The sequence below is a fragment of the Fragaria vesca genome, linkage group LG6, assembly GCF_000184155.1.
Source record: "Fragaria vesca subsp. vesca linkage group LG6, FraVesHawaii_1.0, whole genome shotgun sequence".
Classification (NCBI taxonomy): Eukaryota; Viridiplantae; Streptophyta; class Magnoliopsida; order Rosales; family Rosaceae; genus Fragaria; species Fragaria vesca.
In genome coordinates this window covers 8,360,308-8,381,439 of record NC_020496.1, presented here as the reverse complement: position 1 = coordinate 8,381,439, position 21,132 = coordinate 8,360,308, and the positions used below count along the sequence as shown (strand labels likewise).

The 21,132-nt window shown below is 37.6% G+C and overlaps 3 protein-coding genes and 2 non-coding genes across 8 annotated transcripts; 2 read left to right on the top strand and 3 right to left on the bottom strand.

Moving 5' to 3' along the window:
• Positions 1–1,836: 1,836 nt before the first annotated feature.
• On the top strand, positions 1,837–8,136 carry LOC101302953 (peptidyl-prolyl cis-trans isomerase PASTICCINO1-like). Its single transcript, XM_004302639.1, has 21 exons — positions 1,837–1,890; positions 1,968–2,073; positions 2,164–2,248; positions 2,342–2,411; positions 2,580–2,677; positions 2,938–3,060; positions 3,311–3,343; positions 3,732–3,790; positions 3,898–3,982; positions 4,197–4,355; positions 4,484–4,541; positions 4,781–4,929; positions 5,112–5,209; positions 5,368–5,437; positions 5,963–6,022; positions 6,267–6,323; positions 6,652–6,720; positions 6,926–7,003; positions 7,106–7,207; positions 7,299–7,370; positions 7,466–8,136. Exons 2-21 carry the CDS (start codon positions 2,009–2,011, stop codon positions 7,787–7,789), a joined length of 1,914 nt encoding a protein of 637 aa, XP_004302687.1. The 5' UTR covers positions 1,837–1,890; positions 1,968–2,008; the 3' UTR covers positions 7,790–8,136.
• A 644-nt stretch (positions 8,137–8,780) lies between these two features.
• On the bottom strand, positions 8,781–9,618 carry LOC101302668 (copper transporter 6-like). The gene has a single exon (XM_004302638.1). It carries the CDS (start codon positions 9,473–9,475, stop codon positions 8,963–8,965), a length of 513 nt encoding a protein of 170 aa, XP_004302686.1. The 5' UTR covers positions 9,476–9,618; the 3' UTR covers positions 8,781–8,962.
• Positions 9,619–11,418: 1,800 nt separating this feature from the next.
• Positions 11,419–11,826, bottom strand: LOC101302479 (copper transporter 6-like). Its single transcript, XM_004305120.1, has one exon. It carries the CDS (start codon positions 11,824–11,826, stop codon positions 11,419–11,421), a length of 408 nt encoding a protein of 135 aa, XP_004305168.1.
• Positions 11,827–14,035: 2,209 nt separating this feature from the next.
• On the top strand, positions 14,036–17,368 carry LOC101302374. The gene is made up of 4 exons (XR_184885.1): positions 14,036–14,147; positions 14,420–14,492; positions 15,191–15,284; positions 17,141–17,368. It is a non-coding gene; the product is annotated as an uncharacterized LOC101302374 (transcript).
• Positions 17,369–18,242: 874 nt separating this feature from the next.
• Positions 18,243–20,478, bottom strand: LOC101301792. 4 transcript variants are annotated; one of them, XR_184883.1, is made up of 3 exons: positions 20,343–20,478; positions 19,796–19,976; positions 18,243–18,971 (listed from the first exon to the last, which is right to left on the bottom strand). It is a non-coding gene; the product is annotated as an uncharacterized LOC101301792 (transcript). The 4 variants fall into 4 exon arrangements; XR_184884.1 differs by having other exon boundaries at positions 20,322–20,359; XR_184882.1 differs by lacking the exon at positions 20,343–20,478 and adding an exon at positions 19,069–19,320 and having other exon boundaries at positions 19,796–19,974.
• Positions 20,479–21,132: the final 654 nt, after the last annotated feature.

Below are 21,132 nucleotides of genomic sequence, written 5' to 3'. Positions count from 1 at the left end.
GGAGATTCTTTAATTTTAATTGTGTGATTTAGTGGAATCCTGAACTACGCTTTTTGCAGGATTTCATTATGATTTGTTTGGTTTTGAACTGTTGCGTTTTCTTAATTTCTTCTTTTCATTTCTCTTGATGGTAAGTGTTTTCCTGAATTCATTTTAATGCATGAACTCCCAGTTTTATTCATGTGTTGTTGGATTGAGTCATTTTTGTAGATTTACTCATACGAGCTTTTAAAGCTTACCGGGTTTGTTGTTTACAACCCGGTGCACCAATCCATGGTGTAGAGGTTGTTTTTGCAGGTCAGGTTTAGCAGAGTTGAGGCTGCGGCAGATAGGCATAGTTCATTTTGTTTACTTTCTAGTTTGCAGTGAGTTTGAGGGAGGTTTTATTTGGTTCAAATTATTTTCCACAAGTTGTAAAAATAAATTGTTGTAAAGTTTGTTTTTCTTTTAGTTATCATGCCTTGAATTTGGAATTTTTATTTATCCAAAATTCGGGATGTGACATTTACAATATCAAATAGTAAGGCTCTCGAAACCTCACTGGGAATCCTATCATTCCAATACATAGGAGAATTACAAGCATGCCCAAGATTAGCTATAGCATCGGCTACAAAGTTAGCTTCCCTTAACACATGCCTAAAAATAATAGAATCAAAACTAGTAGCTAAAGTTCTGATGTCTTCCACTAGTTTGATCAATCTCCAAGGTGGTTCAAAGCGGCCATTCACTGCATCTATCACCAACTTTGAATCTCCTTCAACTTCAACATTAGTAAAACCCTTCTCCTTTGCTTTGAGTAAGCCGTCTCTCAAAGCCACGGGTTCAGCAATTGGAACTGAAGCTCTACCAATGCGATTGGAGGCAGCAGAGATCGGTCTTCCATTGGCGTCTCTAATTATAAAGCCACAAGCAACTGAGTTACTTGTGACTGATCCATCAAAGTTAATTTTAACAAAAGAGTTAGGAGGAGTTTGCCACTTAATAGTGGCACACTGGTTTTGAGAATGCACCCCCATAACTCTTTCGCTAAGACTAGTATGACATGAGATCATTGAAGCTGCAGCTAAGGTAGTTGATAGAGGATTAGGAACACCTCCTCTAAAAACAGTATCATTTCTAACTTTCCAGACCTGCCAACAAATGGTAATCATTTTTGCAAACAAATCAGCATCATAAGGTTGAGAGATAAAGAGTTCCTTAAAAACTTTGAGGTAACCCTCTTCCCAATCAACTGGGGAGTCAATGTGAGAAAGATTCCAAACTTGTTTAGTAAATTCACAATAACCAAAAACATGGTTAACTGTTTCATTATCATTGTTACAAAGGGGGCAAGAGTTATTATCAATAAAACCAAACCTGGAGAGCCTGTCTCTTGTTTTGAGCCTGCCTCTGATCAAGAGCCAACCAAAAAGCTTAACTTTTGGTTGGATATTTAGCTTCCATAACTTGTTTAGCAGCTGTATTTGATCATGTTCCTGAACTTAATCATATTGTAACCAAGTAGCAGACTTAATCGAAAATTTACCATTTGAGGAAGGTCCAACAACCATATTGTGTTTTTTATTCAATTAGGCATTAGTTTAGCTGATTTTACGTAAATGGGTATTTTTTTTTATAAAAAAAAACCCAATAATTTGTGTCAAATTCTCAATAGCGTGGTGCCACTTGTCACTACTAACGCCAAAACAAGTTGGACGCCGCCGGAAGCTCGACATATGGCGCCCTGCAAAGTAAAATAGTAAAATAAAGGTACGAATTACGGACGGTAATTCTTTCGTGCTCAACTGCCCCATCCTCCATTTTAGTCAAGTGATCCGTTCGTTGAAATTGAAAATCAAAATAGGGAACTGAAGCTTCCAGAATCGACGACTCTCTGAGTCAATCAGTCAGGTAAGCTCTGTGATTACCGGAGCTTCCTACTCCGACTGCCTCAACTAACCGGAGCTCTTTGCTTCGTGTACGGCTAGGGATTTCATCGTTCTAAAACTTCCGGCGACGTTGATCGGAGATGGCTGTGATTGAAGCCGCCGCGCCAGAGAAGCCGAAGAAAGAACCAACCGATGACGAGAAGAGGTAGGTAGCTTCGATTTTAGCAAGTTAGAAATGAATCTGTGGAAATTTTGAAATGCTATTGGAATTTTGATGATTTTGTTTTGGTTTTAGGAGGATGAAAATAGTGGCCGGAAGCTTGATGAAAGCAGTGATCAGACCTGGCGGAGGTGATTCGACACCTTCTGATGGTGATCAGGTTGGGCTTACATTGCGATTATTGAAGCTAAAATAGCAATTGAACTGTGTGAAAGCAAACTGTGGAAGCTAAGTTTGATTGTTTGTTTTGTAGGTCATTTATCATTTCACTGTTAGAACATTGGATGGAGTTATTGTTCAATCTTCAAGATCGGAATACGGCGGTGAGTTGAATTGTGTGTTAGCCTGTTAGGAAAGCACATTTTCACAATTAATAGAGGATATCTTGATATTTTCCTTCAAAATTGTGTTCAGTTTTGTGGAATTATCTGATTGAGTTTAATGCGAATGTTGTATTCCACTGATTGAGTTTAATAATCATTTGTCAACAGGCAAGGGAATCCCCATCCGAAGTGTTTTGGGAAAGAGCAAGATGATAGTTGGATTGCTAGAAGGAATTCCAACAATGCAGAAGGGTGAAATTGCAATGGTAATATCTTTGTTCATGAGTTCTTTTGTCTGGCAATGACTGTGTGTGTAAATTGGTGAATTTGAAACTGAATTGGTACTGCTGTGTTGTTGTGCCAACCGGCAAATGTGCTTTCTAAAAGTTAGACAGCATCTTAATGGGGTAGAAAATCCTATATTGAAGAAGATAAACCTTTTCATATTTGGTTAAATGTTATTTGTGCTTGTGTATATAGTTCATTTTGTATATGACTGTAATTGTTTGTTTGTGTAATGACTTAGTTGAAAATGAAACCTCAAGTGCACTATGGTGAGGATGATTGCCCACTATCAGCTCCCACAGACTTCCCAAAGGATGATGAACTTCATTTTGAGATTGAGATGATAGATTTCTTCAAAGCCAAGGTAAGACCTTCGAATAGAAACCACCATTTTATATCCATAATGTTAACAGCATTGTAGAGCTCCACCTAGCATATGTTGATTCCATATCAAACGTGAATATTACTGATTCTTCTGCTGAAAAGTTGTGTGTGCTTATGTAACTATTGATTAGATATTTAGATGGTGATTAACACATTGGTTTTATCTTTTTACCTTTCTTCCTGACCTCACATTGGCTCTGATCTTGTTTGGCTTTTATGTTCTTTTTCAGGTTATTAGTGATGACTTGGGGGTTGTGAAGAAGGTATTGGAAATAATATATTGTTGCATTTTATTTGAATTGGTTATGCGCATTCTAATGAACTAAAATGCTTTTCCACAATTGTACTGGGTTGTCATTGGCGTCTATCACGATAATATGTATTCTTAAAATTATAGCTCTGCTGCATGGGCATAGATCTCTTTTGCATCATGGCAAAAAGTTGATGGAAGAACGTTTAGATATCATAAGATTAGTGATCAAATTTGATAAGTCAAATGATATGATTTATAGAAAAAAAGAGAGGATCTAATGAAGTGAGGATGTTAGGTAGGTGATGATTTAGACAACAAATTATGAATTTTATTTTACCTTCTTTGCTCCATATTTGTAACTTTTATTTCATAATGGACTCCCTGTTTGCACTCGGCAGGTAATAACCGAAGGTCAGGGTTGGGAATCTCCGAGGGAACCATATGAAGTAAAAGCCTGGTATAAACCTTTTTACGCCGTTCCCAACTAGTACTTCCGCTGTTTTATTGTATTGCAAATTGGAATATGCTTAAACTATTTAAAGAGGGGTATATGACCGTTCTTAGGATTTCCGCAAAGACTGCTGATGGGAAAGTGCTTGTTCCATGTACTCGAGAAGAACCATTTTTCTTTAACTTTGGAAAGTCGGAGGTTGGTGAACTTTCAGCTGTTACTATGTTCGGTTTTTCTCGTTCATTTTCTGTGTAAAAACAATAAAATTGACCTTAACTGGACATACGTGATGGGTTCACATTTCACTCTGTAATAATAAGAGAAAAGGCCTGATCAATTTTCAGGCTGTGTGGGAGAAAATTGCATTTGACTACTTCATTTTACTAACTATGGTGCTTTAAATACAAACTAGATACCTAAAGGTCTTGAGATGGGAATTGGTACAATGGCACGGCAAGAGAAGGCAATAATATATGTCAGCAGTCAGTATTTGACTTCATCTCCTTTCCTACCTGTGGTAGATGGTGTTGAAGAAGTTCATTTTGAGGTGGAGCTTGTCCACTTTATTCAGGTGTGCAAAGTTCTTATTTCTCAATCATAGTCTCAAAATAATAGTGTAGGTAATTTGACAGGGAGTTTTCTTCTGTGGGTTAAAAAGTATTGAGGTTCTGATCTAACTCTATTGTTATGTATTAAAAGGTTCGAGACATGCTCGGAGATGGGCGTCTGATTAAAAGGCGTGTTCGTGATGGAGAAGGTGTGGTTTTAGAATTTTAACCCTTTTCAAATAAATTAAATTTCATTAAAAATATGGGTCATGAAATGCTACATGATATGCGATTGCCGTTAGCGTCATGCCACCTGTTTCGAATTCACTGTGATTTATACCAAGTGGTACTTTTTGTGTATATTCCTAAAATCCAATATGTGCATATATGAAACTCAGACACAAAATGGCTCAAATGTAACATGTTTATCATATTTTGGAACAATCAGGTGAGTTTCCTATGGATTGTCCTCTTCACGACAGCCTTCTACAAGTCCATTACAAGGGCATGATTCTTAATGAGGAAAAGGCAGTCTTCTTTGATACGAGAGTTGACAACAATGGTCAGCCTTTGGAGTTCTGTTCTGGTGAAGGCCTTGTGAGTTTTTCACCATCTCTGGGGAGAAATATTTATGCTTGATTTTAATCTTCATTCTTCTGGTACTGCTATATATGTATTTGCACGATGCAATTGGCATAGATTGTTCTGGAACCTTGTTTCAGATATCAACAAATTTAGGGCGGAATTAATTGCACTGAAACATTTATTTGTGTATGAAGGTGCCTGAGGGGTTCGAAATGTGTGTTCGTTTGATGCTGCCTGGTGAGATAGCTCTGGTCACCTGTCCTCCTGATTATGCATATGACAAGTTCGCTAGGTTACCTTTTGAATTCGAGCTTGCCTTCTGTAATTCATTATGATTTGCCGTCAACAATACTCTAAATTAATACGCAAGCCAAAATTGGAAGTCTCTTGTCGTTATTCGTTTGTTCATCCAGTTCAAATGTGTCACTGGTTTTTCCCCCATATCGCCAGGCCTGCTAACGTTCCTGAAGGGGCTCATATTCAATGGGAAATCGAGCTTCTTGGTTTTGAGATGCCAAGGGTAATTTCTAAAGTTATTCTTTCTGTAATGTTTTATCTTTTAACTAATGTAATTTTTATGATAAGGATTGTTATATCTATGACTATTATTTAATTTTTTTGGTATGAATTTAAAGTGTGTCCAAGTGGTTGCTTCAGTATGAGATGAAAATATCTTGTCTGAGAATGGGTAATGAAAAAGTTTGCATGATTTGATGATTGAAGTATTAGGTAATCATCTTGGTATACCATCTAATCTGAGGTTTCATTATCAACCTTGTTTTGAGAATTAGCTTTTGACTCAAAGTAACTCTAAGGCTCTGCATGGTTCTCTTTGACATTTACGTTTAGTGGTTCTGAAGAGAGGTAGACTTGTATGGAAGCTGTGGGTGCTCTAGAATTTGATGTCACTGCTAAGGCTTATCTCATTTCATGGTCATCTGGACACGATTATCTGCATATGTTCTTGAGAGCTCTTTTTCTTAGGTCCTTCCTTTCAAGTTGCACTAAGCCAAGTGTTTAATGCCTTACTTTCATACGATTGCAGGATTGGACCGGTTTGGACTTTATAAGCATAATGGATGAAGCAGAGAAGATTAGAAACACAGTATGTATTAATAAGATTTGATTTTCGCCACAAATAACCATCTAACAGCTGCTGGGTGTATTAATGGAGAATCTTATCTGATCCAAGTTTTGTATCCTTTCATGCATGCACATTCATGTTCAGAAGATACAAAGTTGTTTCAGTATTTTGAATTATTTTTATATTAGTGCATCCCATTAATTCAGTGGGCTACTCAAACTCTAAATTATGTGAACTTAGAATTGTGTTGTCATTTTCATTTTAGGGGAACAGGCTATTTAAAGAAGGAAAATTTGAACTTGCCAAGGCAAAGTATGACAAGGTACTGTATGCATATTTTGCATGATTCCTTTTGGACACTATTTTCTGATGCATAATTGCATGTAGAAGGATGATTTCTTACAACAGTCATTTGTTTGATCCCATTGCAAAGTTGTGTGCTGCCTGCTGTAAATTTATATGCTGTAGGAAGTAACTTTTAATATCCCTTTATATCATGGTCAATCTATTGAGGAGCTATATTACTGGCATCCAAGTGCCATCAGCTCAGTTCGTTTTTTCCCCAAAACTGGTGATGCAATACCACCAACTATTAGAAATACTTGAAAACGTGTTCATTGAGCTTAATTCCAATCTGCTGGGCCATGTAGGTGCTTCGGGAATTTAATCACGTTAATCCACAAGATGATGAAGAAGGGAAGACATTTTCAAATACGAGGGTAAGCATCTTGCTTTGCGTGTTTCACTCTACTTTGTGTGTCTTACCATATATTTAGTATGTGCTTGAAGGGAATATTGTCCAACTATTCTTGATTGAAATATCTTCACTTCATCATTTCTAACTTAGCAACAGAGCCTGTATGTATGATAGCTTTACAAATCTACATCAGTGATTGATAATTTGCGCTTGTTTCTGGTTTGAAGAATCTGCTACATCTGAATGTGGCTGCATGCTACATTAAAATGGGGGAATGCAGAAAAGCCATTGAGACATGCAACAAGGTATCTTGATTACATAATACAGTATACGAGGTCAAAATAGTTGATATTGCAGTGCCAAGTTAATCTGTTTGACTTGGCTTGTGATGTATCTGATCTTTCTAGGTTATAGAGGCAAACCCTGGTCATGTTAAGGCTCTCTACCGCCGTGGAATGGCCTTCATGGCTGCTGGAGATTTTGAGGAAGCCAAGAGTGACTTCAACAAGGTAATGTTTAAACTCAGTGGTATTTTACTTGTTTGATGAATGATACATTCTTATCATACATCTTTTTTATTTCTATCTTGGACGCTATTAGATGATACAACTTGACAAGTCGACGGAACCAGATGCAACAGCTGCTCTTCTTAAAGTGAAGCAGCAAGAACAGGTGGGTTGAGCATGAATAAATTTAATTCATTGTTTGAGTTGCAGTGAGAATTCTCGATCATGCAATATCATCTGTGTCTTTTCTTGGCATATCAGGAGGTTGAGAAGAAGCAACGGAAACAATTCAAGGGACTATTTGACAAGAAGCCAGGGGAAATTTCAGAGGTTGGAACCGAAGAAAATGGAGATAAGGCTGCAGATGTAAACGAGAAGAATGGTGCTCAGGAGGAGGATTTGGATGGAGATACTTCGGACACCTCTCGTGAAGTTGCGGGGAATGCCGCTCAAACATCAGCCCCGCAAACCTCATTCTGGGCCAGATTGCTCACAGTCCTTGGACGGATAGGATGGACCACCATGCTTTTCAATTTCACATTCGTCTTTGTTCTGGCCTATTTGCTGAACCAGTGGATTAATTAGACGGGTTCCTTTGATTACGGTGGAAGACTAACAGAGATATTGTAGACTACAACAGAGATCCAACTACCAAGTAAAATCACACTTCCTAGGTTCTATACTCCACGGACAATGGATATACAATTTCGGAAAATCAGAAGTGACTGTATTACGCAGCTCTATTGTTAACGAGGTCAAAACGGGGTTGATTTGTAAGGGTCCTTATGAGCCCCCTTTCGTTTTCTTACTCCCTTTTCTATATGAATCCTGATCATAAAAGTTTACATTAACCTACGAACTAGTCACTGTTAAGCTGAATTTACAGAGTGATGTCAGAGTAGTCTAGCTAGTTTCGGGTGCAAACACCAGCCATATCTTCTGCATTCATAATCGTATAGCACTTCCCCATTCGTCCTTTACCTCCCTCAATATGGTGATGCGTGTTGTTACAATTTAGATTGTAACTCCAGCCAACTATATATATAAGGTGCTTCTTCAATTTAGGCACTTAGCTGGGCTAACTACGTATTGGTGATTCTAAACACTAATTTACAGAAAACGGAGGAGTCCAGATTTTGGTTTATAGAGTAGCGATGAGAACAATGTTTGGTTTTGATACTAATCATACTATACTGGTAATCATATAGATAACGAACTATATGATACGTGTATACTATAACGAACTATGGATACGTGTATTTTTCAAATTGAGATAAATCGATTTCGATCACAGCTCATAATTACGTACGGATTTTATTACGTGAAAAAGAAAATGAAAAGTGGTCATTCTAGACTTCAACATAAAATGAGTTCTCGTTGAAGTAACTCAAGTAAGAGATCCGAGTAGAAGAATCCAACAATAGCTTTATTGAGCACTACGCAAGAGTGCAAGACGTTCAATAAAAGTTTAAAACTATGCAATTAATTATACAATATAACCTCTTTTTGAGAATCAATTATACAATACAAGCTAGCCTCAAGAAACTAGCTAGCTTAAAATACAACACTGCTACAGCACAACAAGCACGCACAATTTAATAGAAAAGGCTATAGAAACAACGACGAAAGAAAGGTCGCACAGAACAAAGCTTAAACAAACCAATTAAAACCAGGCGAGTCAAGAGCAATATGATACAAAAGATAACAAACAAACCACAACGCCGTTATTAAGAAGAAGACACACTGATTCATTGTCGATCATACTTTGAGCGGATCGTTCGAGTCGACTTGGCCTTGGCCGGCGATGTGGTTAAGCGCACGAACCTTGACGACAAAGAAACCTAGGGCGTGGCCAGCCACCACGGCTATGAGGATTCCAATATTGAAGGACATGACAGATAACATGACCAAGTATGCCAAAACCGTGCGCAGGGCATATATACCCGTCTGAGTGACGCCGGAGACTAGAGGAGTGGCGGCTGGCTTCAGAGTAGGCCCCACTGAAAGAACCTCGATGGCGATGGCGAGGAGGAAGAGGAAGACGAGAGATAAGACGTACATGCCGGGGTGGTGGTGGCCTGGCCAGCCGGAGAAGAGTATAGTGGCGTCGATGCCCCAGTGGAGGTTGTTGTTCATGATCATGGATGTGTTGCTCAGGTCGCCCGAAGGTGGAGTCATCTGCATCGGTGCCATCGGTGCCATCGGCGGCATCGGTGGCATGGGAGCCATCGGCGGCATGGGCGGCATGGGCGCCATCGGTGGCATCGACATACCGCCTTAAGAGAGGAAAGAGAGTTAACTAGGATGATCAGGTGGCTTTGGACAAAGTGAACAAGGTAGAGTTTGGTTTTTGATAGAAATGTGTGTATATAATGTAAAGGGAGGAGCTGGAAAGCAACGACATTGTAGTTGATGACGGGGGTTAAGAGATGAGTGGCCTTCTGATATAGCTAGCTCAAATTCTTCTGTTCTTTTATTTCACATGGTTTTTGTTTGTTTCTTCGTACCTTTATTGTGTGGGAGAAAGAAAATAATATAAAGGAGGTTATCGGTGTTGTGAAAGTTGAATGAAAGGAATGGCCAGGGTTATATATTCATTGAAATGCATTATGGAATTTAATATAAGTTGAACGATTTGTACGTGGATGCCAATTCTCGATGGTATTTGAGGTTCAAGAGCTAAAAACAACGTGTGCATTTGGCTATTTGAGTGATAAGAAACACTTCAAAGTGCATCATTCTTAAAAACACTTCAAATTATGTGCATATTATAGATTTGTAAGTCTGCGTGCATATAAGTGCATTATGTCCTTTGAGAGTTTGAGGGATGCAGATACCCCCCTTCATTCTAGTACGTTTTCTCCAACATCATTGATCAAGTTCTTCTAATCATGAAATTCATAAGTTGTATGGTTAATTATTTCTAGGTCACTATTACTATATATATTGCAAAAGATGACCTAATTAATTTGGAAATCGGTATCCTCTAACCCATACAAATGCTTTCCAACAGTTAGAAGATTGCATTTCATGAGATGATTACCATGTCCGAGTTGACCTTTATTGCATGTGAAATGTGAGGAATATATAATGACAGATCGATCACAATGACTTGTATATAATTTGTCACAAAAGATAAAAAGAGAAGAAGAAAGAAAAATGTCGAAAATATCAAAACATGTTCTAGTGTTGTGACGTACTGTTGCGATCGACTCACAGCTTTAACCCTTACTTAAAATAGTAATTACTTACAAGTTTAGTTTGAACTTAGGGTATACAAATAAACAAGTTCAGTTTGGAACTTATACCATGTCTAGCTAGGTTCAACGAAAACAAACGCACTGTATTCAACACAACTGGACAAGTGAGTGATGAACGCTCACAAATAAGATGTAATGAATTTTTTCAGACACGTATCGGCCAATTTAAAACACGCATCATTGATCTATAACAATAATAACATATCAAGGAAGGGGTTTATATGTGGAGCTGAATTGGCCGGTGGTCTCTTCTAATCGAATTTTATCGATCTGGTAGTGTTCATGCATGCAATGGGAGAATAATCTGGCTGGGTACGTCTCTGTGTGTCAAGCGGAGGTCCAAATGGCGCCTTGTGGCAACAACGACGAAGGCTAGCTAGCTCACAGAGTCGAAGTCTTTTCACCCTCGGCAACTTTGCTGCTTAGAAGGATTGTAGTTTAAGTTCTAATCTAATTGTACGTTGGCATGGGTCCGTTAAGTTGTACTAATATTGGCCTATTTCACTGTCATTTTGAGACCTTCCATTATCCTTTGTAATTGATGGACACAATGTTGGGAACTAAGGTCTAGTTTCGTTCATGGAAACTAAGGTATCACATGTAATCTCATTTATCTACACGAAACGCTAATCAAACTTGTTGACAAAGCTAAAACTCACATGAATATATGCTCATGTGAATATTGTAGTTCTGCTCGAGTGAACTCATCCATACAAGACCACCCAAATACAGGCAAAACATAGAAAGTTGACATGGGAAACTTGAAATGAAAATAAAATTAAACATAAAGGAACGAAACAATGTAATTTTCTATAATAATTCCATGATATTACCTATAGGGTAGCAGCTCTACTTGAAGCATAATAAAACGAAGGATTTAAATTGTGAAATTATTTCTTTAAAACATGTAATTAATTTATTCACAAACTATAACTACTCATCAAATAGCTATGTTCAAATGCTCGTTGAAGGTTCGAACTCTGAAGGCTTGGTCATGGCAAGAGCACTAGTCTTGGCTACAAACAATCCAACCGTGTGTCCAGCCACGGCTGCTATGAAAATTCCAATGTTGTAGGACATAACTGCGAGCATCACAAAGTAACCCAAGCTGACGCGAATCGCGTAAAGAGAAGCCTGAGTCAGCCCTATCGCAACCGCACTTCCGCCGGGCTTGATAGTCGGCCAGACGGACAAAGCTTCCATTGCAAAGGCCATGGCAAACACAAAGAAGAGAGCCAATATGTACATGCCTGGGTTGTGTTGGTCGTTTCCAGGCCACTTAGAGAAGAGGATAGTGACGTTTCTGCCCCAGTAGAAATTCATCTGCATAGTCATATCCATCGTCATATTGTTCATCGTCATGTTCATATCCATGGTGATTGATTTCTGCGGAGCTTTTGAAAGTTGAGCTTAGTTTGGGCGTAGATAGGCTTTCTTGTAGACAGTTATATCGCACGGCTCAACAGAAACGAACAAGAGGTGAAAGGAAGCGACGTTACGTTTGGAGAATTGGAGGTGATTACGAGGGATTAGCTAGCGGCTACACAATTTGTCCAATTTTCATGTATTAATTTGGATCTTACAAAGTATATTTCTCTTCTTAAACAAAAATATTCAACCAAAAAAATAAAAGAAAACAAAAAATTGCTGGTTCTTCTTTTGCGTGTACGGACATGCAACAATTAGTAATGTTTATAGAAGTAATTCAAGAACGTAAACTTAATGATTTTCTTTTTCTTTTATATTTGCTGCCTTTTTAAGTAGGACAGTATCGATCATTTTTGAGCAGCTAGCTAGCTATTCGTCTCACTTGAGGGGAAGAAGCTATTATAACAGGCCAAGGCTGGAGTGTATATATAAATGACCAAATTCAGCCAACTTGTTCTGTCGTTATATCTTAAATTCAATGGATAAATTCAAGTATATGGATGAATCACAATCTAATAAACAAAAATACTCAAAATTTGAAATAGAATCCGGCCGAATTGCGATCATAACATCAAGCACCTTTATACGATTTGTTACTAGCCATTGCAAATTTACAACACCAAATTACAAACTACAAAGGGCTATTCATCAATGGACTATGACTTAAACAAAGTTGGGCAATCAAACCAGAAATGAAATATGAAGTCGTTTGATATGAGAACCGAGAGCCAGCTATATATTTTACATGTAACAATGATTTTCGAACAAGAACAAGAAAGACCACCTACTACGTCGCGGCTAGGGGCGGAACCATTTGAAGGCCTGAAGGGGTTCAGACCCCCTTATGATTCCACCATAGCCAATATTAGATAGCTAACAGCTCGAAATCAACAAAGAAAGTGATAAGTTTAATGAAGTGAACCCCCCCCAAAACATTTCGCTGTCTACTTACTACGAAGGAAACCTATTTTTAACGACATAATTACTATGAAGGAAATCTTGATTTAGCCACATGAGTACGTAAACAACAACAACAAACTTAATAAATAATAAACTTTGGTGGAATATTTTTGAAAGTATGTTGTACCTGTGGTTAATAGCTCTATGTATGGACGAATAATTTGTCTATTATATACTAACTTTTTTCTTCACATATATGTAAATAGTTGTTTAGCTTTTTAAAAATAATAATAATATGTTGTGTTAACATAAAAATCACAAATTTATTCTCGAACTAGTAGTTTATATATCGGACCTCTCAGATTATAAATCCTGGTTCGGTCACTGGTCGCGGCCAGAATGGTCAAAGTTTCATTGCAAGGTAGGAGCTGAGGAGCAATTCAAGATAGGAGAGGAGGAAGCAGGTATGTATCAAGTATTTCATAGAAGGACCAGATCCTAGTTCTGGACTCCGGAGGAAGAGGGGTAGTTGGAAAAAGAAAGACATAGGGTAGAGAAGAAAACACATCAAAATCTATTAACTTGATAGCCTAGCTTAATGGTTTATGATAATTGGGTTCCAATCAAGCTGAAGAAAAAGAGAGTAATCTCTGGAGAGGTTTAGATCGATGGAGCTAGCTAGTTAGGACTCATGAGTATGTGACTAATTGATCGATTAGCGTACATTGGTGATCGATGGAATGAGTCTGAAAAGAAAGAGAAGGGGGAATATAAAGAGGCAATTAAGAGCGAGCTAGCTAGCTCTTTACAGTCAAAGATGCGGACAGAGAAGTTTGGATCTGCTCTCATAACAGGTTGGTACAAAATGCATGAGGTTGGACCAAGTGAATGTTGGAACACTGTCTGGGATTAATCCCACATTGACAAAGAAGGAAAGCGCTGGACTACGCCGTAGTACAGTACGTCATGAAGGGACCCGACCACGTGGCGGCTTTTCATCGGTGGAGACGAAACTTGAGGGACATCGATGGGATTTCTCAGATGACGCTCATTCCCGTCGTCATCGACGCCGTCTAGTTAAAAGCGAAGGGCTTTTATGGAATCGCCGGTGAGGTGAGAAGAAGAGGGAGTGGGGGGTAAATATGACACTAGTGGGAGATTTGCCACGTCTCCGCCATCGAGAGGGAGAATTAGCGGCGATGTTCAAAACATTTGAAATCGATTTACTGAAGAATGGGTTGAAGGTGGAGTAGAGTGCGGTGCACATTTTCGGATACGAAAGAGGCGTTTTTGCTCACGAGCTTGAAATCGATGAATGGGTTGAAGCTGGAAACTGCATGCAACCAGATCCGGAGGTAAGTAATATATGACTTACAGCATTGTGTCCCCTGTTTTTGAGATTTGATCAACAGCCGTCTTCGAATTCATGAGTCAGGAACACATGTTTGCTGAGCTTGTTTCGATTTAATAGCGTTCTGTGTATGTGTGTGGCTTAGTTTATCATATGTGAATTTTTAGTTTAGCGAGAATCGAACCCGAGAGTATTTGATATCAGTTGTGATCTAGACCCCCTCTCCCTCCCTCTCTGTCTCTCTCTCTTGCGCACTAAATTTTCCCTTTTCTCCAGGCTTTGCTTTGTGCTCCTAGTAATGTGGCTGTGGACCAACTAGCTGAAACAAAAAGTGCAAACTGGGCTGAAGGTAAAGAAGTAGTGCTTTGCCTACATTTATATCAACCCTATTGTTTTCTTTGTTTGGTTATATAAACCCAGCAACTGAGGATTGGATAGTATTCTCTTCTGCTAATTTTAGGTAAAGTAGTGATCTTTTCTTGGCCTTTTTGCTTAATTTGGTTTCAGCTGAAATGTGGACTTTTTGGTGTGATTTTACTATGATCTGGTTTACTATCAACTAGTTTATTGACAATCTGGTTTCATTCTTTATCAGTTCATCGCATGAATTCACATTCATAACAGTTCCCCCTTGCTACAAAAGATATACTGGGCTTAGGATAAGTGTAGGTGGTCAGTGTGTGGGGGGTGAGGAGAAGTGTTGACTGGATGAGCTTAGGTGGTAGTCATTAGACAAAGATGGTTTCAGGAATCAAAGTTGGATTTTGCTTCTCTAAAGTTGATAGGATTGTTCTTGGGTAGAAACTTTGAATACTATTATTTACTTGCAAGGCAATTTCTTGTTAGGATCAAGACATTTCTCGTGTATTTCTGAGCATCTTCATGGTGTTTTCTGGGTTGAAACTCGAAGCAAAGATTGATTTGGAGATGTAATATTCCGGTATATGATACAAATGTATTTATTTGATATACATTTTTGTACAGAATAAGACTAGAGTCGATCACACCAACACTGATGAGTCTGTTCTTTTGTTGAATGTGGTTCAGGGGAAGTCATTTTCTCTGCTGTTTCCGATTGAAGTTAGAAACATTCACAAAGCCAAACATGGCAGCGACTCAGGTGTCTACGACAGTGAAAAAGGTACATTGTAATCTTGCTCTAGAGTGTAGACATATTAAATAGTCTGGACTCTATACCATAACATGTATACGTAGCTTAGTACATTATTTGATAGTTCACATTAATCGTATAGGTTCCATTTTTAGTTTAGAGAGAATTGAACCCGAGAGTATATGGTAATAGTTGTGATGTAAACTCCTTGATCTAGACTCGTAGATGTAAGTCCACTAAGACGGGTGAAATAACAAACTGCCTATCCAGATGTTAATCCCATGAAGTTTGCTGAGATAACGAGATCTCAGTTGATCCATTTCCATTGGTAGCTACATTTCAATGGTTCTAGTTTTATTCATGGGCAACAGTCAGAAAAGATTTAGCTGGTGAGGGCTCTGTATTGTTTAGGCGTTGGACCATAGCTTGTACGCATGATTATCATTTTCACCCATGATCATAGTAACTAGAATTTTGCACATCTTCAATTAGAGCAAAACTAATGCAATTGTCTTGTTCCAGTATCAATCGAAAATTATTGTGATGCTTTGCTGTCATTTGGGTTTTCAACACTTCAGTTGAATTTATTACACATAAAATTCATTTGTGCTTGGTGTCATTTTATTATCTGCCTTGATGCCGCAACTGTCCCTTCCCCTTGGAACTGAATTGTTGTTTACACTGTTCTGATTAAGTCATTAGCATTAATCCAGAGCAATCTCTGTTTTACACTGTTCTTTATCTCTATCTGATATCAATCTAAGGTCTTGCACATCAAATGCCTTCCTCTGTTTCTCTTTTGTTTTCTTGTTTACAATAATGAAAAAGGATTTGATTTCTTCTTCCCACAAGAGTGATAGGTTCAATGGCAAGCCATTATAGTACTTTTCTCTGGCTTTGTTCTGTATGATCTTTATCTAATAGCTACCATATGTCTTAACTCTTATAAGTTCTTTCTATCGTTGTATTCTTTGTGGTGCTGTATCCAAATTTGATTCAATGAATTTGTAGTTGCCACAGCTAGATCAAACATATGTAAACTATCTAGTCATTTGGTCTTGAAATTTAGATCATTTTATTCAGCTTGTAAGCTGTAGCTTATAAAAAAAAATATGGAAGACACTGATAGTTGGGTTTGTGTTTGTCAATCTTTTTTCTTCTACCTTTTACAATGATATAGATGGTCGACTCTGCTAACAGAGTTGTGCATATGGTGTCATTTAGTTTAGCATAGGCATATGTGGTTTAGGTAAACTGTAAATTCTTTAGCGACGGTAGCCATATAGGGATTAGAGAAATTGGAATTTGAAGAGCTGTGTAACATGTGGTGTGTACTTGGAGGAGTATCAGATGAGGAATTTATACACATGATATTAGCTGCTTGATTTCAAGTTTTAGACTTTCTGCTTGCGATTCTTTTGCATATATGATTATGGTCTACAATATGCTATTGGAATTTACATAAATTTGCTATGCGATAAAAATTAACCGATCCAGGCCGAAGCAATATCCTTCTCATTTGTGTGACTGATAATTTTGTGATTTTTTTGATTACTTGCATCATCCATCCTTTATATGAAAGTCAGAGATTATGCATGTTTCATGAGTAGAATAGCCCCATAGATCTTGTTATTCTTGACATAAATGAATGTTTTCCAGACACAAAATACTGAGGACTGAAGAGCAAGGTGTTTCTATGACACAAGAAGCAACAAAATAATGTTATTCTTGGCATTTTTTGGTCATATACAAGCACTAATTTGTGTTTTCAAGTCTTCATCGTCTTCTTAGGCACCAAAAATCTCATGGACTTGTGATACTCTGTCATAAATAGTGATTGAATAGACTAGCTTCACCATTTTAATACCTCTGCTGATGAACTACAGCAGGAAATGCATGAAACCAAAAACTAGATGTGAAGCTACTTTACATTTGTGGGAGACAGTTCTTCAAGGAGAATTGGAAGGTCCTGCTCTATGCTCACGGTATCTTGGTTCTGGCAAAGGAAAGAAAGCCAAATTAAGTTCCTTGGCTTGCGGTTTTCGCTGTCATTCATTTTGATAGAAAGAAGTATACGGATTGTTGAAGAATATAAAGGTGTACGTAGTGGTGGACGAGAATAGGGTGAATTAAATTTCTTGTCAGCTTTTGGGATTCTTTATGTTTCTTGAATTCATCTTTGATTGGAAGGTATGTTGCTGTCTAAGGTTACAGCCACAATCAGGGTGGTTTTTGTTTTTGAAGGCTTGGTGAGGACATAGCACAGAAGCCTTTGGGGACTGGGGAGTTTTAGATGACCTAGCACAGTACTTTGATGAATTATTGATAACTTTTTGCTTATGTAGTTGTGTCTTGACATAATGCAAATCATTTAACCATCCTTTTGTAAAACTCTGGTGGTATTTCACTAAGAGCCTGATATTTGGCATGTTACTATAAAACTGATATGAGAGATTCTGTGCATATTATGGTTTTATTTACTATTCAGAAGGATACGTAATTGTGGTTTTGGGTTGCTGCATTGTCATGCCGAATAAAGTTGAATACCAGTAATTTTCACAGTAGTGTATCCCATTTGAATTGGTCATTCTTCTTGTAATAAACTTACGGCTATCCAAAGATTTTGACATTGAAATGCTGTTTTAATTTAAGTATTAGGAGATTAAAAAGATTTATACATCAAGCCTCGATGACTAGGTGTATAAAACTATAAATCCAAGTCCTCGACGTTGTAATGCTTCGTCTGCTAAACTAGTGATGTATGCATTTGTTACATGCTAACCTCGTCCAAGGCACCACAGAATTAAGGGTCAGCACTTTAACTATCAAGGAAGCCATGATTGATGATCTCTGTCAAAATAGTATGAATTGCTTTGATTGTGAAAAGCTGGAAATTGTACGTAATTTATATGAGATGCTAAAGCTGGAGATTCATGTCTATTATAGATTTATAAAAAAATTGGTTACAAAACCCAGAGTTAAAGAACGCAATGAGAATACAAAAGAATTATACATTAATCCTTTAAATGAGATGTTGAGTAAGGATCATGATGTAATCAACCACCTGTAGAAATCTGGATTGGGAACACCAGTTAGTAATGTAGAGTAAGCTGTAGTTTCCATTCATCAATGTCTGTTCGCAATATGTTTTGGTGTCATACTACTGATGTACCAAGCTGATCCGAATACATGTTGTAAGATTCATATCAGTATAATTCAGCTTTGGAAATTGAACCACAGATATCAGACACAGATGGTGACCAATTGTTAAGAAAAGTTATCAGAAATAAGCACGACTGCGTTCATGGCAGATGATGACCACTGTTATAAACACCCACCTGGTTCCAAATTCCATGCCCTTGCTGAAGTGGCAGCTGAGGTCCTTGGGATGTTTTGAAGGCTGCTACATGTATTTACAATACGCTGGATCCAATATCTTTTTAATAAGCATCATTCATTTAGCTCATTCCCTGAGTAACATTCATGTAGCTCAAAAAAATCCATGACAAGAATCAAAACGATCAGAAAAGTTTTAAACAAGACTAACAGTGAAATATATGTTCATGCCAAGGTCTCATCCAGCTGTAAAATACTTGTTTTTGACAGTGTAGCAATGATATATTTGGCATTGGTGAAGTTCCAAGTTCCAGTTACAGAGCCATCACTCTGTAATGTTTGTCATTAAAGAGCGTTTAATCCAAAGATAATCATATAGCCCTGAATGAAAACAATACAATGAAGTGAGATGAACTGGATCTGATTTTCAATGTCAACATTTTAATGAAGAAACAAACGACAGAGACTAGAATTTTACCATAAACTAAGAAAAGAATAGTTTGATTCATCCCATCTTTCATTCGTAAGCAACCACGGCAAATGTAAGATACCATATTAAAGAGAAGCATAGCCCCAGCTGTAAATGCACATATGGCAGTGACTCTGGAAATTCTACAAAATTTACCCTGCACCAAAATCCCCAAACACCTTCCTTCCAAATACAAATTGTATTATGTTTCTCACGTACAGCACACCAAACACAAGAGACCCCTATCAAACTTTAGTGAATCTAACAAGACAACAAGAACGTTATGAAAGAGAAATGATCTTCCTATTCCAAAAATTAAAGAAAAAAAGCCTCCGCGATCTTTGTACTACCCTTACTCCAGGAACCTGAATTTGTTCTTTTCCATAATATCAGGTAATTTGACATACAAACTTGTTTAAATATCACGTAATTTGAAGGGATCTGACATACAAACTTGTTTAAATATCAGGTTTCTAGAAATATCACTAGTCAATTTGGTTCATTATTCATTTGCAGGTGCTGAAACACTCTTGGAGCACTGCTGGTACCTATAATCTATACCCTTTTTCACTACCTAACCTATTTCCTTAGGGAAGCAAGTTAACCGAAGGATTAATGGGGTCCTCACATTCAGATAATTGGGACATGCATATGCACCCAATGTGAAGGAGCATAGTCTAATAACAGATCCATGTAAGTGTAACCATTTTTGATTTCCAAGTGAGTATATATATACCTTTCACTTGACCTACAGAGTCATTGCTTAATGTTGTACAATATGGAATAGATTGAAGCATTATCAATAAGATCCCACAAGGTGCATATAGCATGATATCTGCAGCAGATTCCAACATCATCAACAATGCAATCTTCCTATTCAGCTGAAACATTCCTCATCAGTTCAGTCTACCTACTGCCTGTTGAGCAAAACAATAAACATTATCATAAGAACCCAGCATAATCAGTTCAATTAATCTACAACTCTGCAAGAATAAAATATGAACCCTAAACATTGAAGATTAATATATAATGAGAATTTCATTAAGTTCAATCAATAAGTTAGCAACTTACCATCCAGTTGCAGCATCCAAGATCAAATGGCATTAAAATCAAATCAAAAGAACAATAGATAAACAAAAGTAGCAATCCAAGATGATATGTTTATCGAGGACCAGGGTTCCAAATGTAGAATTAGTGGGGCATATATGCAATCTAAGATGCAAAATGACAAACAAAGCAAAGAAAAGCAAGGTTCGCAATACCAATTTAGAAAGAGAAGGAACCTGAGGCGGATTGTATTGGGTTTTTGGCGATGGCTACCAGATTAGATTCGACTCTGACCTCGCCGCAATGAGCTTCGTCGCTAATCATTCTCTCTGGGTGTCCGATTCCAGATCCGGACTCTCTTCGAATAAGTTCGAGATTCAATATCTCTGCCTTATCGAATGTATCGAAATAGTTGACGAAGGGTTGAGACGCGTGGGGGATCGATCTCGGGCGAAATCTCTTTTCTATCCCTCAGTACAGCAGTGAAATCATGCAGTTACCGTGAACGACCAGAAATTACGTAACTGCCCTTCCGTTAACGGATCCGTATGAGGTACGGTACAAAGTGTGTAGTCCAGCTTTTGTAGACAAAGAATTAAATGTGTGAGTTTTTATATGGAAACACCCATGTGACTTATTAAATGGATGATAGGCCTAATATGAGTTTGGTGGGCTTTCTATTAGGTTTTTTAATAGAAATAAATAATATATATATATTTAATATGTTGATTAAATCCGAATTTAATTTTTAGAAATTAATATTATTTAATTTAATTATTAATTCGGATAAATATCAAAAGACATAATTATCCGAACAGTTACAACTGTCTGAGCAGTTGTGTCTGTCCGAACAGTTATACCTGTTCGAATTGACTTTTATATAAGGACGACTTCTGTCGTTGTACGTTTTTATCATCGACTCATTCTTCTTCTTCCTCCCCAAAAACTATTTTTTTTAAGCATAAAGTAAATTCGCCAGGGTCAAGTTCTTGCACAAGAATTTGAACCAAATAGTTGTATCCTCTA

What these genes read in the sequence shown, in the direction of transcription:
- LOC101302953 (XM_004302639.1), top strand. Translation starts at nt 2,009, where the DNA reads ATGGCTGTGATTGAAGCCGCCGCGCCAGAGAAGCCGAAGAAAGAACCA. An exon ending in TAGATTTCTTCAAAGCCAAG is followed by an intron (nt 3,061 to 3,310) that starts GTAAGACCTTCG and finishes GTTCTTTTTCAG; the next exon opens with GTTATTAGTGATGACTTGGG. An exon ending in GCGTGTTCGTGATGGAGAAG is followed by an intron (nt 4,542 to 4,780) that starts GTGTGGTTTTAG and finishes TGGAACAATCAG; the next exon opens with GTGAGTTTCCTATGGATTGT.
- LOC101302479 (XM_004305120.1), bottom strand. Translation starts at nt 11,826, where the DNA reads ATGACGATGAACAATATGACGATGGATATGACTATGCAGATGAATTTC.
- LOC101302668 (XM_004302638.1), bottom strand. Translation starts at nt 9,475, where the DNA reads ATGTCGATGCCACCGATGGCGCCCATGCCGCCCATGCCGCCGATGGCT.